Here is a 13,664-nt window from a genome sequence, read left to right as displayed (position 1 = left end):
CAAACACCGACTAGGAAAATATCAAAATTTTTCTAAGTTAAAAATGAATATCAAATCATCTAGTCGTCCAAATACCGACTAGGAAAACATCTAGTCGTCCAAACACCGACTAGGAAAATATCAAAATTTTTCAAAGTTAAAATGAATATCAAATCATCTAGTCGTCCAAATACCAACTAGGAAAACGCCAAACTTTTTCAAAGTTAAAAATGAATATCAACTCCTCTAGTCATCCAAATACCGACTAGGAAAATATCAAAATTTTTCTAAGTTAAAAATGAATATCAAATCATCTAGTCGTCCAAATACCGACTAGGAAAACACCAAAATTTATCTAAGTTAAAAATGAATATCAAATCATCTAGTCGTCCAAATACCGACTAGGAAAACGCCAAACTTTTTCAAAGTTAAAAATGAATATCAACTCCTCTAGTCGTCCAAATACCGACTAGGAAAATATCAAAATTTTTCTAAGTTAAAAATGAATATCAAATCATCTAGTCGTCCAAATACCGACTAGGAAAACACCAAAATTTATCTAAGTTAAAAATGAATATCAAATCATCTAGTCGTCCAAATACCGACTAGGAAAATGTCAAAATTTATCTAAGTTAAAAGCTGAACCTTAATGCGAGAAGTCGTCCAAAAACCAAACAAAAGAATGGGAGACTTATAGTCTTCGAATTTTTTTTTTTTTTTTTGTACTCGCCCAGTCGGACTTTTGCCGACAATCACGAGTTTGTCTTCGAGTTATTTATACTCGCCCAGCCGGACTTTTGCCGACAATCACGAGTTTCATCAATCGAGTTATTTATACTCGCCCAGCCGGACTTTTGCCGACAATCACGAGTTTGGTCTTCGAGTTATTTATACTCGCCCAGCCGGACTTTTGCCGACAATCACGAGTTTCATCAATCGAGTTATTTATACTCGCTCAGTCGGACTGTTGCCGACAATCACGAGTTTCATCAATCGAGTTATTTATACTCGCCCAGTCGGACTGTTGCCGACAATCACGAGTTTCATCAATCGAGTTATTTATACTCGCCCAGCCGGACTTTTGCCGACAATCACGAGTTTCATCAATCGAGTTATTTATACTCGCCCAGTCATACTGTTGCCGACAATCACGAGTTTCATCAATCGAGTTATTTATACTCGCCCAGTCGGTGTTGCCGACAATCACGAGTTTCATCAATTGAGTTATTTATACTCGCCCAGCCGGACTTTTGCCGACAATCACGAGTTTCATCAATCGAGTTATTTATACTCGCCCAGCCGGACTTTTGCCGACAATCACGAGTTTTCCTGCGAGTCAATCAATTTGAAAATAATGATTTTTATTATTTGATGTTACCTCGTTAAAAACCTTTGTAGCATAAAACCCTCGCAGCAGACTCCCATGCTTCCTCCACGAATTAACATATGGGCACGAAAGTCCATTAGATGTTGACTAGGATCCTGTTTCCCGTCAAACGGTTCCACCTGCTGATACGAAGCTGTTCTTTGACAAACCAGACCTCAGATTGACGATCCGAACGGTCAGAATGAAGAACCTCACTTCCTGAACCTATAGTCCAAAAATCAGCCCGATCCAACGGTGAACGACTTCACACCGATTAAAACACAGTACCAGTCCTGTTTTGCGCTAGAACACTTTCACCTACTGATATGAAGCTGTTTCCTCCCAAACCAGGCCTCCGGTTAATAATCTGAACGGTCAGAATGAAGAACCACACTTCTGGAACCTACAGTCCAAAAATCAGCTCGATCCAACGGTGCAAGACCTCACACCGACGAAAACACAGAGCCCACTCTGTTTTTGTGCAGGAAACTTCCTCTCCTTCTCTCTCTCTGGGTCGCGCTCCTCTCTCAAGCCATTGATCAACGCCATCATCTCCTCCATGGTAGGGTGTTGTGGGTCGTGGTTGGATGTGCCGCCTCTCGCCATAGTAGAGTGTAGGTTTTTTCTTGTGACTTGGGGCGTAGGAAGAGTTTTACCGTGGCCCCACGGTGGGCGCCAAAATGTTTCGGCCAAGGGGTGGACTAGGGTTTTTCCCTAGGTCAAGCCTCAAAGCCAGAGCATTCAAAAGTGTAATCTGTCGTCCTAGCTCTAGGGTTTTGGGTTTTATACTTTTGTGTTATGGGCTTCGTGGGCCCCGCGATTATCGGGATCTCCCTTAATCGTTCTTATCTCGAAGCCCTGGGGGTGAGTGGTGGTTAGTCAAGTCGGGATTTTACTGACAAGGCCACTACAAGGAGACCTGTCGGGAAAATGGCGAATGCCCTCGTGGGTGCATGTAATTGGGTTAGAGCCGATTTGCTGCACGCTGTGACGGTCCAGTCGAATATTAGACGAGTGGGGGGTCTAGTCGAAATTTTACCGGGAAGGTACACTTGCCTTCCAGCCCTGAGCCGATAAGGCGAGAGGGCTTGTGGCCTGGAAGACCAGTCGGATATTAGACGAGTGGGGGGCCTAGTCGGAATTTTACCGGGAAGGTACACTTGCCTTCCAGTCCTGAGCCGATAAGGCGAGAGGGCTTGTGACCTGGAAGACCAATCGGATATTAGACGAGTGAGGGTCTAGTCGAACTTTTACCGGGAAGGTACAGTTATCATTCACCTAATTTTAGTTTATAAAAAGTTAGTAATATAATATGAAAAATGAAAAATAATGATTAAAAATTAAGAATCCTAAATTCAAAAATAAAAAAAAATAATTCGATATATTTTATAAACTCGCAATAAAAAAAATATCGAATAAATAATAATAACAAATTGAGGAGAAAGAGAGAAAAAAAAAATACTCATAGGGTAAAAGAGTAATAAAGTAAGGAGAAGTTTGTTTTAGGAGAGAGAAGTTTCTTGGATTTGAAGCAAAGATTCAGAAATATATAGAGCAACGACATTGATACATTGCTTTGCAGTTTACGTACATTCAACACTTTTGGAGTTATGGCACTTGAAGACAGAGAAGACGCTTTCTCGTCATTTATAGCACGCGCACGCCGAAAATTTCGAAATTCTGAAGACAGTGACCCTTTCCTGATTTTTCGAGGTGATGATTGTTGTGTTTGGATGAAAAAATTTATAAATTTAAATTTTTTTGAATTATTGGTATTTGAATTATTTTAATTTTTATTATTTTTAAAATATTTTATTTGAATAAGTTAATTTAAATTTTTTAAATTTTAAATTGTTAGGTTAGATAATAATTTAATTGTATTATGATAAAATTAATTTTAAAAATATATTTATATGTTAAAATTTTTAAATTAAATTTTATAAAAATAAATATTAGTTAATTTTTAAATATTTAATAATTTTAAAAATTAATATTAAATAATAATTAATAATTTTAAAAATATTTTTAAATATTCAATAATTAAAAAGATGAAGACATTGAAGACAGAGAAGCCGCTTTCTCGTCATGTATAGAAAGAGAACGTCGAAAAATTCAAAATTATTCTGAAGCCAGTGACGCTTTCCTGGATTTCCGAGGTGAGAATTCTTGAACCATGTTGTTTAGAATATTTATTGACTAAATTTATTAACATGCATTCAATACTTAGAGCATTTATAATAGGGTTGTTTATATGTAATTTTTTTATTATATTATTATTAAATTAGTACTGGTCTATTTTATGGATTGTTTAAATTTTAGTAGAGTTATTTGTACAAATAATTTTATTAAAATTTAAACAATTCATAAAGTAAATCAGTGTTGATATGACAAAGAGAGAGTTACTTATAACTAACCTATTACATATGCTCTTATGACACCTGTCTTTTCACCTCCGAGTGAAATACAAAATTCCTAAGAGAGAGCTTTCTTGTCATTTATAGAAAAAACACGTCTAAGACGTCAATATACTGAAGTCGTAGGCTTTTTCAGACCATTTGTAGAAAGAGGTGAGAATTCTTGAACCACTATGTTCTTTTAGAATATTTGTTGACTAAATCTATTAATATGCATTCTGCCGCTCAAAAATTAACTAAACTTACAAGTAAATTTTGATCAATATTTTTTTCAGTTTAACTCAAAAAACCACACACATAAATATATATATATATATATATATATATGAAACGTATTAAGTGAGAGAAAATTTATTATGAGAGATAAAAGAGTTAAAATATAATCTTTAAATTAATTTTACGAATTCCTAAATTTTAGTATATTAAGTGAGAGAAAATTAATCTAAAGGTTATATTTTAACCTTGTCATCTCTTATAATAAATTTGCTCTCACTTGATATGCTTCCTATATATATATATATATATATATATATATATATATATATATAATAAATTATAATTAATTCAAAATAAATTTCAAAGATACATGAGTTAAATTAAAAAATTTTATTATATAGATTTAAGTGTATAAAGTTTTACAAAATTTAAAAACTATTTAATTGTTCAGTTTAAAATAACGTATAATATAATTTTATAGATATTTATTAATTAAAATTTATGTTGCAAAGTATTAAATGAATTTCATATTTCACAAAATTTTTCAAACTTATCTATTCATAAAGAATATTAAATTTAATAGTTAAATTATTGATATTCAATGCAAATAATAAATTATTAAGTAAAATAACTCTAATAAAATTTATTTTCATTGTAAGTGGATCTCTATATATAAAAAAATCTATAAGAATAAATTTTAATAGAGTTATATATTCTACTAAATAATTTATGTGTTACGTTAATTTTAACAATTTTTATTAAATTAAAATTTTTAATGTATAAATTAAGTCTTTAAATTTTAGAAAAAAAATTGAAATTATTTAATATTTTATTATATAAATTTAAATAAATAGTGGAAGGGGGTGTAGGGGATGAGAGGCACAAGTTAAACCGAAATTAGCTTAAAATCTAATGGTAAAAGTCATAGTTAAAACCTAATTTTGTGTAATTGAATAATGAATTACACCAAATAATCATGTTTCGCAGCGTGTGAGACAATTTGGTAGCCTCCCTCGTTTCTCTGTCCATTCAAGCTTGGTGTGATCGAGGACTGTTTCTAACAAACTTTACATCTAAGCCAAATTTTTTATTTAAAATTTACTCTTGTTTAATTAAATAATTTTTATTTTTATTTTTATTAGTAAAATTACTAATTAAATTTAACAATTAAGAAGTTTCAATATTTCACACAATGATAACGCATGCAAACACTATTTTGTGACGTATTCTAAAACATACATTACACACATTTAAGAAATTAATTTTTTTTAACATATTTAATATCTTTAATGAAACATTAATTTGTTTTGTTAGCGATTTTTAAAATTTTTAAATTAGAGAAAGAAATTTATGATCACAAATATAAAATTAAGAAATTTATACACATTTGATTCCTTAACGGTGATGCTTTTTTTTTTTTTCTTCTTTTCTTTCTTGTATTTTATTTTTCCATTTTTTTTTGCTTGATTTTCTCTCTTTTTTAAATTATATTTTTCTAGTCTTTATTATGATGTAAAATTTAAAAGAAATTTTAGTCCTTTTTATAAGTTATTTTAAAATTTCTATAAATTATTTTTTTTTCATATTTTTTCCTTATTAAAGATTGTGGTATATGTGTTTATTATTATTGAATAATGAGAAGAAAAGCTGAAAAATATATGCTTGCTATCTCTCACCTTTTGAACTCTATGATTATCAAATAATTTTATTAATAATGGTGAATTAACTTTGATATAGATTATAGGATAATATCATCATATCTCTTGTGATAATTAATAATAAGTAAGAAGGATCAAACTAATATTCATCCATCTTACCATGATTGTAGTTTAAAGTTTCTATACATATATTAAAGACAATAATAAATTAGGGGGTGAGTAAAAGTGTCAATTCACCCAAAATAGGGTGAGGCGGGTTGGCCCACAAAAAAAAACAAGTTAGAAAAATGTAACCCAACTCACTTAACAATGAGTTGCCATGTTAACTTATTTTAATGAGTTGGTTACTTAGAATTGATGAGTTGATAGGTTGATACATCTTCAACACACCCCATTTTAAAAATAAATCTCAACTAAAGTTGTTCAATATATGAGTTCATCCTATAATTTTATTATATTATTTATGAAATTGATTAAAAGGGTTAAACTTTTTCATGCAAAAGGTAAAATTAATATATATTTCTATTAAAATCAAACACTATACAAGAAAATGTACTAGTAAGATACATGTGATTAAAATAATATATTTCTATTTCATATAAAATAAGAATAATTACTTGGAAAGAGAAATTTAAGTTATAAAATAAAAACACTAATCCAACATAAATTCACTACAAATTTATCTTTTAAAAACACAAAATAAAATAAAGTGGGTTTACAAGTTGACACATTGAGTTGATGGGTTAGGTGAGTTGGTGGGTTTACTTTCTCAACCTAACCCACAAAAATAAATAGGTAGACTTACCAAGTTCAACTCACATTGTCATCTTTATAATATGGGTATCACTTTTTAATATATTTTTAACTAAAATAGTCTATTCTCTAAAAATTTTTTAGTTGTGGTTGTTGAATAATATATGAGGGTACAAATTAAAAAAAATATATTAATATTATATTAAAAAGTGAGAACGTCACTCATTTTAAAATATTTTCAAATGTTAAAATTATAGTTATTGTGGATGGATGGAGTAAAACATCATATATTTTTATAAATCCAACTAAAATAATAACTACCTATATTAGTATACATTATTTAATTATAAGTATCTTATAATAAGAACATGAATTAATATTAATTTTAGCATCCTACATTCACAAATAAATTTGACTAGTCTTGGATGGTTGGCTTCTATTCTTGAAGGGTATCGTCGTTACGAAGACCCCTTGAGATCTTTAATTCCTAACTTTCAACAAAGGTATGTTTCTTCAATGTCGGCCCAACATATTAATTTGTAATTTTTTATTATTATTATTTATAAGTTATTTTACATTTTTTTTTGAATTTCAATAAAAAAATGGTACCAAAATGAATATAAGAATTAATTTCTATAATAATAGTATAATTTATATATAAAAAATTAATAAAAATAATTGAGATAACATCGTAAGAATATCTTGTTGATTTGGTTCCTCTAAAAAAATATCTTATAGTTTTAAGTATTTTGTATAAATATTAAATTAATTTATTTTATTATATTCATACCATATTATAAAATATTTTAAAATATGAAATCACTTTAAGAAAATTATTTGAATTTCAATAAATCAGATTTTGAAAAAAAAAATATTGTCTTAATTTTATAATAGTGATGATGAATTTTTTCTCTAATTTAAAATTTTTAGAAATTACTAACAAAAAATTAGTGTTTCATTAGAAATATTGAATATATTAAAAATTAATTTATTAAATTTATATAATATATGTTTATAAAGTACACTCCAAAATAGTGATTGGAGTAGTTATCATTAGATGATGAAACTTCTTAATTTTTAATATTTAATTAAAAAATTTATTAATTAAAAAATTTATTAATTAAATGAAAATAAAACATAAATAAAAAAATATGTCTTAGTCCTAAAACTTATTAGACATTGTCCAGGGTGCGATTGTCGCCACTTAAAGAAGTGAAAGAAGCCATACTTTCTATCAAAATTTCTGAAATAAATAACCTTCATTTGGAGGACTTGCCAAACTTAAAGAGTATATCTTCTGGTGACACTGTGGAATTGCCATCTTTGGAGCATGTGATTGTGAACCGTTGCCCCATCTTAAAGAAGTTCGGTTTGGGAACAATAAAACACTCACAGTTAAAGTCACTCATCTTAGACGGTCAAGTTCAAGTTCAAGACGACATTGATACAAAGATTGCCCATATTTTTGAATTCTTGGTTAGTTCTCCTCTCCTAAAACACTATTTGTTAAGTAATGAAAAATAAAATTTAGTTATAAGTACACAATAAAAAAGAATTCACAGTTAATTATAAATTTCGTTACTTTTAGTCTAAATTATGTATAATTTTAATTAATTTTCTTCTACTTAATTAAAATACTCAAATTCCGCTTTTGTTTCAAAATATTGAAATCCTTTTACTTAAATTTAACAAGAACATCAAATTTAACCCAAACTTAAAAAAAAAAAAAAAAACATTAGTCGAAAGTGATTCTTCTTGGAGTATGTTTTTACGATCCACAAAATCCTTCAAATTTAATTCATTTTACACTAATGTTTTCTTTCTAAACTTTTAACATTATTTTATCCTAAATCTAATAAAATTTTAAGTATTTATAAAAAAAATATATGAAAATTAACGTAAAGATTGAATTTACTTGATTTCAAAATTAGAGACATAATAACTTTAGAAAAAAAACTTAAATGATTATAATCACAAATATTTTAGAGTAAAAGGCAAAATAAAAGAGTGTAATTAAGTCAAAATAATAAATATTAGGCTAAAACCCTATTTTGGTCTCTTATAATAATTGTTTGTTTTAATTCAGTCCCACTTTTATTTTTTATTTCAATTTGGTCCCAAATAAATTAATTAGTTTCAATTTGGTCCCAAATATATTAATTGGTTTCAGAACGGCCCGTTCTGCTGCACTGGTGGTGTGTTAATTTTTGCATCTGGAACGGCCGTTTCAGTTACAAAATTAACACACCAAGAATGCAACCAGAATGAGCCGTTCTGGGTCCAGGTGTTTTCAAAAAAATTGTCATCCACGTGGCATCCACGTATGTATCTACGTGGCATCCACGTGGCCAAAAGTTAACTCTGTTTAAATAATTTAGATGGAAGTCCCACATTGAAACCAATTAATTAATTTGGGACTAAATTGAAACCAATTAATTAGTTTGGGACCAAATTGAAACCAAAAATAAAAGTGAGACTAAATTGAAACAAACAATTAATATAAGGGACCAAAATAGGGTTTTAGCCTAAATATTATTAATATCTATATTTTGGTGAAACTATATATGAATTAAAAAATATAAAAGTTGAGTGAAAATTATAACAAGACCATGCACAATCTTGCAGGATATATTCTCAACAATTATCGACTACAATATTGATAATACTAAGGAATTAAGTAAGGTAATAGACAACCTTCAACCTTCACATTTTACCAACTTGATATCATTCTCAGCAAAAAGTTGTGATGAAAGGATACATAAATTTCTGTCTATTTTGATTAAAAGATCAAAAAAGCTTCAAGTTATCGTCATTAAGCAATGCAAAACATTAGGACATTTATTTGACCTCGAGGAACTTACACCTGATGAGGATGGATATGGTAAATATTTCAAACAACTAAAGCGGTTGGTATTAATAGAACTGCATCAGCTAGCAAGCATATGGAACAAAGATCCAACAGGAACTTTTGTCCTAGAAAATCTTCAAATTATACATATCACAAGGTGCTCCTCTATGAAATACCTATTCACTCATTCTGTAGCTGAGAAGCTTTACCAATTAAATGAATTAAAGTTAGAGGGATGTGAAATGTTAGAGACCGTTGTTGATAATGGTAGCACTAAAACAATTGAGTTCCCAAAATTGAGCAAGGTGGAGTTCAAGTCCCTCTCAAGCTTGATCGGATTTTACCACCATGTAGAAATCCCAAGGTTGAAAACTTTGATTATAGAAAAATGTCCTATGTTGCAAGAATTCACATCTAGTTTTGCAACAACAGGTGCATCATTCACAATTGAAGGGGAGTCTTTCTCTGAGTTGAATGAAGTCAAGATAGATAGTTGTGATAGGTTGATTTGTGTTATCTCTTCTAGAACATTACAAGAGTTGAGGAATTTGAAGAAACTCATTGTGAGTCATTGTAACGCATTGAAAATGGTATTCAACATTTATGAGGAAATATCTTATTCTAATACAGAGCTTTTGCAACATCTTGATGAATTGATTTTGACTAATCTACCCAAATTGACTCACATCATCAACAAGAAAGTTGTTAGGCTCTGTCAAAAGATGCAAATCCTACAAGTGAGCCAATGTGAGTCCATTGATTGGTTACCAATGTCTCTAATGCTAAGATATATGGAAATTTCTAACTGTGGGGCCTTGGAAAAAATCCTGATGTTCAATAAAGAAGAAGGAAAAGCTACATTTTCTCAATTGAAGTTTGTTTTCCTTGAAAACTTAATAAACCTCTCGATTATCTTTCCTTTTTCATCTGAATTTCCATCCTTAGAAATATTGAAAATAAAAAATTGCCCCACTCTAATGACTTTTGTTGAAGTGTCCAATGAGCTAAAAGATCTTCAAGAATCTCATCCTTCAAACTATTTCTTTCCAAATTCTGTAAGTTTCAATTTAATTTTTTTTTATATTTATAAGCATGATGTGTATACGATAAATAAATAAATAAATATATATATATATATATATATATATATATATATATATATATATATGTGTGTGTGTGTGTGTGTGTGTGTGTGTGTGTGTGTGTGTGTGTGTGTGTGTATGTGTGTGTGTGTGTGTTTTGAAAATAACTTTTTACATCAAAATAAAAAAAAATGAACATTAATCATTAAATCTTATTATGAATAGTAATGATTTAAATAAACAAATAAGTCATCTGACTTTTTAAAAGTCACATGATATTTTTAAGTGACATTGATCTTTCACACATGATTATATAACTTAAATATACTTTCTCATTTACTTATAAAAATGACTTTCTCACTTGATAAATCTCCCTAACACGCACTTGTCTCTCTCTCTCTCTCTATATATATATATTATTTATATTTGTTTTATTCGTTATTTATACAAATAATGGATTAAAATTATGAGATTGATTGATATATTTGCATGCCATGATATTGTTCAGTATTGTCCATTTTTGTTAGTTTTATTATACACGCATTCCATATTTTTAAGTATTGTATTCACATTTGTTTTTAAGCATTGAAATTATTATTTGTTTCTTGTAGTTGTTATTGGATAAATTAAAGGAACTTTATATAATAAATAAGGATGTTGAGAAGCTCTCGCACTACAATTGCCCTTCCAAATCATTTTGTGAATTGGAAAATTTGACATTGAGCAACAACAAAGTGTTGAGTTCCATCTCTTTCAGCATGATCAAACAATTCATCAGCCTGAAAAAACTGACTTTAGACAAATGTGAGTTATTGATTGAGGTATTTAACCTCAAAGATGACAAACTAGATTATAATATCCAAGAAATGCTTCCTCAACTCAAGGCATTAACATTGAGTAGCTTAAGAAGATTGACATATTTATGGAACAAGGAACCTCAAGTTCCATTTTTCACCAATTTGGTGTCTCTTTACATTGTCCACTGTGGTACTCTCAAAAGTTTATTCTCACTTTCTAATGTCAAAAATCTTGGGAAACTCAAATTACTCAAATTGTACAACTGTGAGAAAATTGAAGAGGTAATATCCAATGAAAAATCTGAAAATATGTCTATCAGTTTCCCATTAATGGAATGCCTTGTACTCAAAAATCTTCCAAAGCTAGTCAACTTTTGTCAGCAAAATGGAACTTTCAATTGTCCTAACTTACAAATAGTGAGGGTGATAAATATTCCAAATATGGAAACATTTTCAAGAGGTAATCTCAACATGCCATTGTTGAGATCAGTTCATATACAATTTGCTAAGAAAATTTGGCTTGGAAGTTTGAATAAGACCATATCATATATGCACAAAGATCCAGGTATGTAAATTCTAATAATATTTAATAAATATCTCTTATTAAACACTTTGATAGGGCATATTTGTACATCTTTTTCTGCATTATTTTGTTCTCATTTGGCCTTTATGAGTGTCTTAAATTAGTAATTTGGTTGTGATTCACTTTAGTGGCCTTTAATGGTTTAAATTTTAATTTCTAGTTAATTTTCTTAACTTTCCCCATCTTGACAAATTGTCTTTCGCAGGTCATATCTCGGGCCTTTGAATTCAAAATTCAAAGTTCTCGTTGTCCCTGAAAGGTTAAGATAGAGATTTATAAAAGTGTCTTTCATAAGCCAAAGCTAGTTCTGATGGTTTAAGGCCCCAAAATACGTTTCAAAACTTTGCCTTTACACTTGAGTGAGAATTCTCATTAAGAGTAAAACTTAGAAGTTTAAACATGTAATTAGTGGGTTGGACTTGTAATTAACTGGATTTAGGCCCAATAACATCCGTGTCTGTAAATAAGTGTCAGTAGCTTGAGTTGTGTAAATAATCCTCATTTTTTAGATTTATTTTACACTTGTTTCTCTTGCAAATTTCTCTCAATTCTATTTCTTTTGCGCTCTCTCCCTATCTCTTGTGCAAATTTCTCTTCTATTTTTCTTTTTGATTTTGTTGCAACACTTTGATGAAAATGCTTAACTAATCCACTTAAACAATTCAAGGCTTCAAGGATTTTGATAAAATTTTGATTTAATTTTTCTATACAAATTCTTCATCTTCACCTCTTCTTTTGTAGATCTAATTTCATGATTTGTAATTATGAACTACATTTTTTGATCTAGATTTCAAGTAGATTGATGTCAATAATGTGACACCCTCTACCCCTTATATATAAATTCAATAATATAATACTAGTTTTCAGAAATACTTTATTTTTTAAATGGAAAGTTAAACATAAAGGTATCACATTCAAATTCCCAAAATAACAAGACTAAAACTAAAGTAAATTACATAGAATATCAACTAATACAAAAACATCTTCTAAGGAAAGAAACTTAAGCTCATAATTCAATAACAATGGAAAAATAGTTCCTAACTATCACCTGCACTTACATAACAAAACAAAAAATCGAAAATAATTAATTTGAACGTTGGAGTACCTTTTACAAGGGCACACCCCTCGACGCATACAGACAAAATGACTAAAATCAATTATCGACATATTACCTAGTTGGTAACCCTAACTTATGACCCATCAAGATGAGAGTCCATTAACATCAATATAAATAGTTCATATCTTGAGGTAAAATTACTATTCATAATTCATATTTATCACACAAAATAACGTATTTGAGCGTTGGAGTACCTTTTATAAGGGCACACCCCTCGACGCATACAGATAATCGGTTTAAAAGGAAAAAAAAAAAAAAAAAAACTAAAGGCATCGGCTGAGAACAAATAATTATTCTCGCACGGGTACACTGCAAAGTAACAAACCAACAAAACCATGCATTTTGCTACCTGTCACTATGCATTGTAATGTGGAAAGTACTATAATGTTTATCGTACATCATTTCTCGAACCAATGGGTTCTTAAACTACCTAAGAAAATGAATAAATCTTTATTCGGATTAACTTTTATAATTTGATTGAATTTCTTATTTATTTTATTCCAATTTTCACCATAAAACCAAGCAAGCCGTCGATTCGAATTGACCAAATTCGCTATACATATTTTTTTATATAACAAAATATATCTTCAATTAATAATATTGCTATAAAAACTCTAGTCTTTGATATTTTGTTCTCAGGGTAGGTTGGAGTCTATGGGATACTGATGAAACATCGCCATAAGACATTTAGACTTGAAAGCCAACAACTAGATATTTAATATAAGAATTTCAGAAATAAAATGGTTTTAAAAGTATTTTATTTGCCATCGATAGATATATCACGACTACGTACAATCATCTAAATCAGCTTAGCATTGGTAGGATTTTGGGGGGCAATCTGTGAAAGTTGA

At 29.4% G+C, this 13,664-nt stretch overlaps 1 protein-coding gene across 2 annotated transcripts; it reads left to right on the top strand.

The window, feature by feature from the left end:
• Positions 1–2,189: 2,189 nt before the first annotated feature.
• LOC114915464 (uncharacterized) lies at positions 2,190–12,296 on the top strand. Of its 2 annotated transcripts, XM_083068231.1 has the most exons (7): positions 2,190–3,501; positions 3,847–3,912; positions 6,835–6,889; positions 7,574–7,862; positions 9,012–10,289; positions 10,928–11,678; positions 11,902–12,296. In XM_083068231.1, the coding sequence occupies exons 5-7, from the start codon at positions 9,402–9,404 to the stop codon at positions 11,919–11,921; spliced, it is 1,659 nt and encodes a 552-aa protein (XP_082924357.1). In that variant the 5' UTR covers positions 2,190–3,501; positions 3,847–3,912; positions 6,835–6,889; positions 7,574–7,862; positions 9,012–9,401; the 3' UTR covers positions 11,922–12,296. The 2 variants fall into 2 exon arrangements, with proteins under 2 accessions (XP_082924357.1, XP_082924358.1); XM_083068232.1 differs by having other exon boundaries at positions 2,190–3,912.
• Positions 12,297–13,664: the final 1,368 nt, after the last annotated feature.

The sequence above is a fragment of the Cajanus cajan genome, chromosome 2 (assembly GCF_000230855.2).
Source record: "Cajanus cajan strain Asha chromosome 2, NIPB_CcT2T_4, whole genome shotgun sequence".
Classification (NCBI taxonomy): Eukaryota; Viridiplantae; Streptophyta; class Magnoliopsida; order Fabales; family Fabaceae; genus Cajanus; species Cajanus cajan.
This window is presented reverse-complemented; position numbering and strand designations above follow the sequence as displayed.

Coding starts and splice junctions, on each gene's coding strand:
- LOC114915464 (XM_083068231.1), top strand. CDS start 9,402: ATGAAATACCTATTCACTCATTCTGTAGCTGAGAAGCTTTACCAATTA. Junction 10,290..10,927: donor ACTATTTCTTTCCAAATTCT/GTAAGTTTCAAT, acceptor TGTTTCTTGTAG/TTGTTATTGGATAAATTAAA. Junction 11,679..11,901: donor ATATATGCACAAAGATCCAG/GTATGTAAATTC, acceptor TGTCTTTCGCAG/GTCATATCTCGGGCCTTTGA.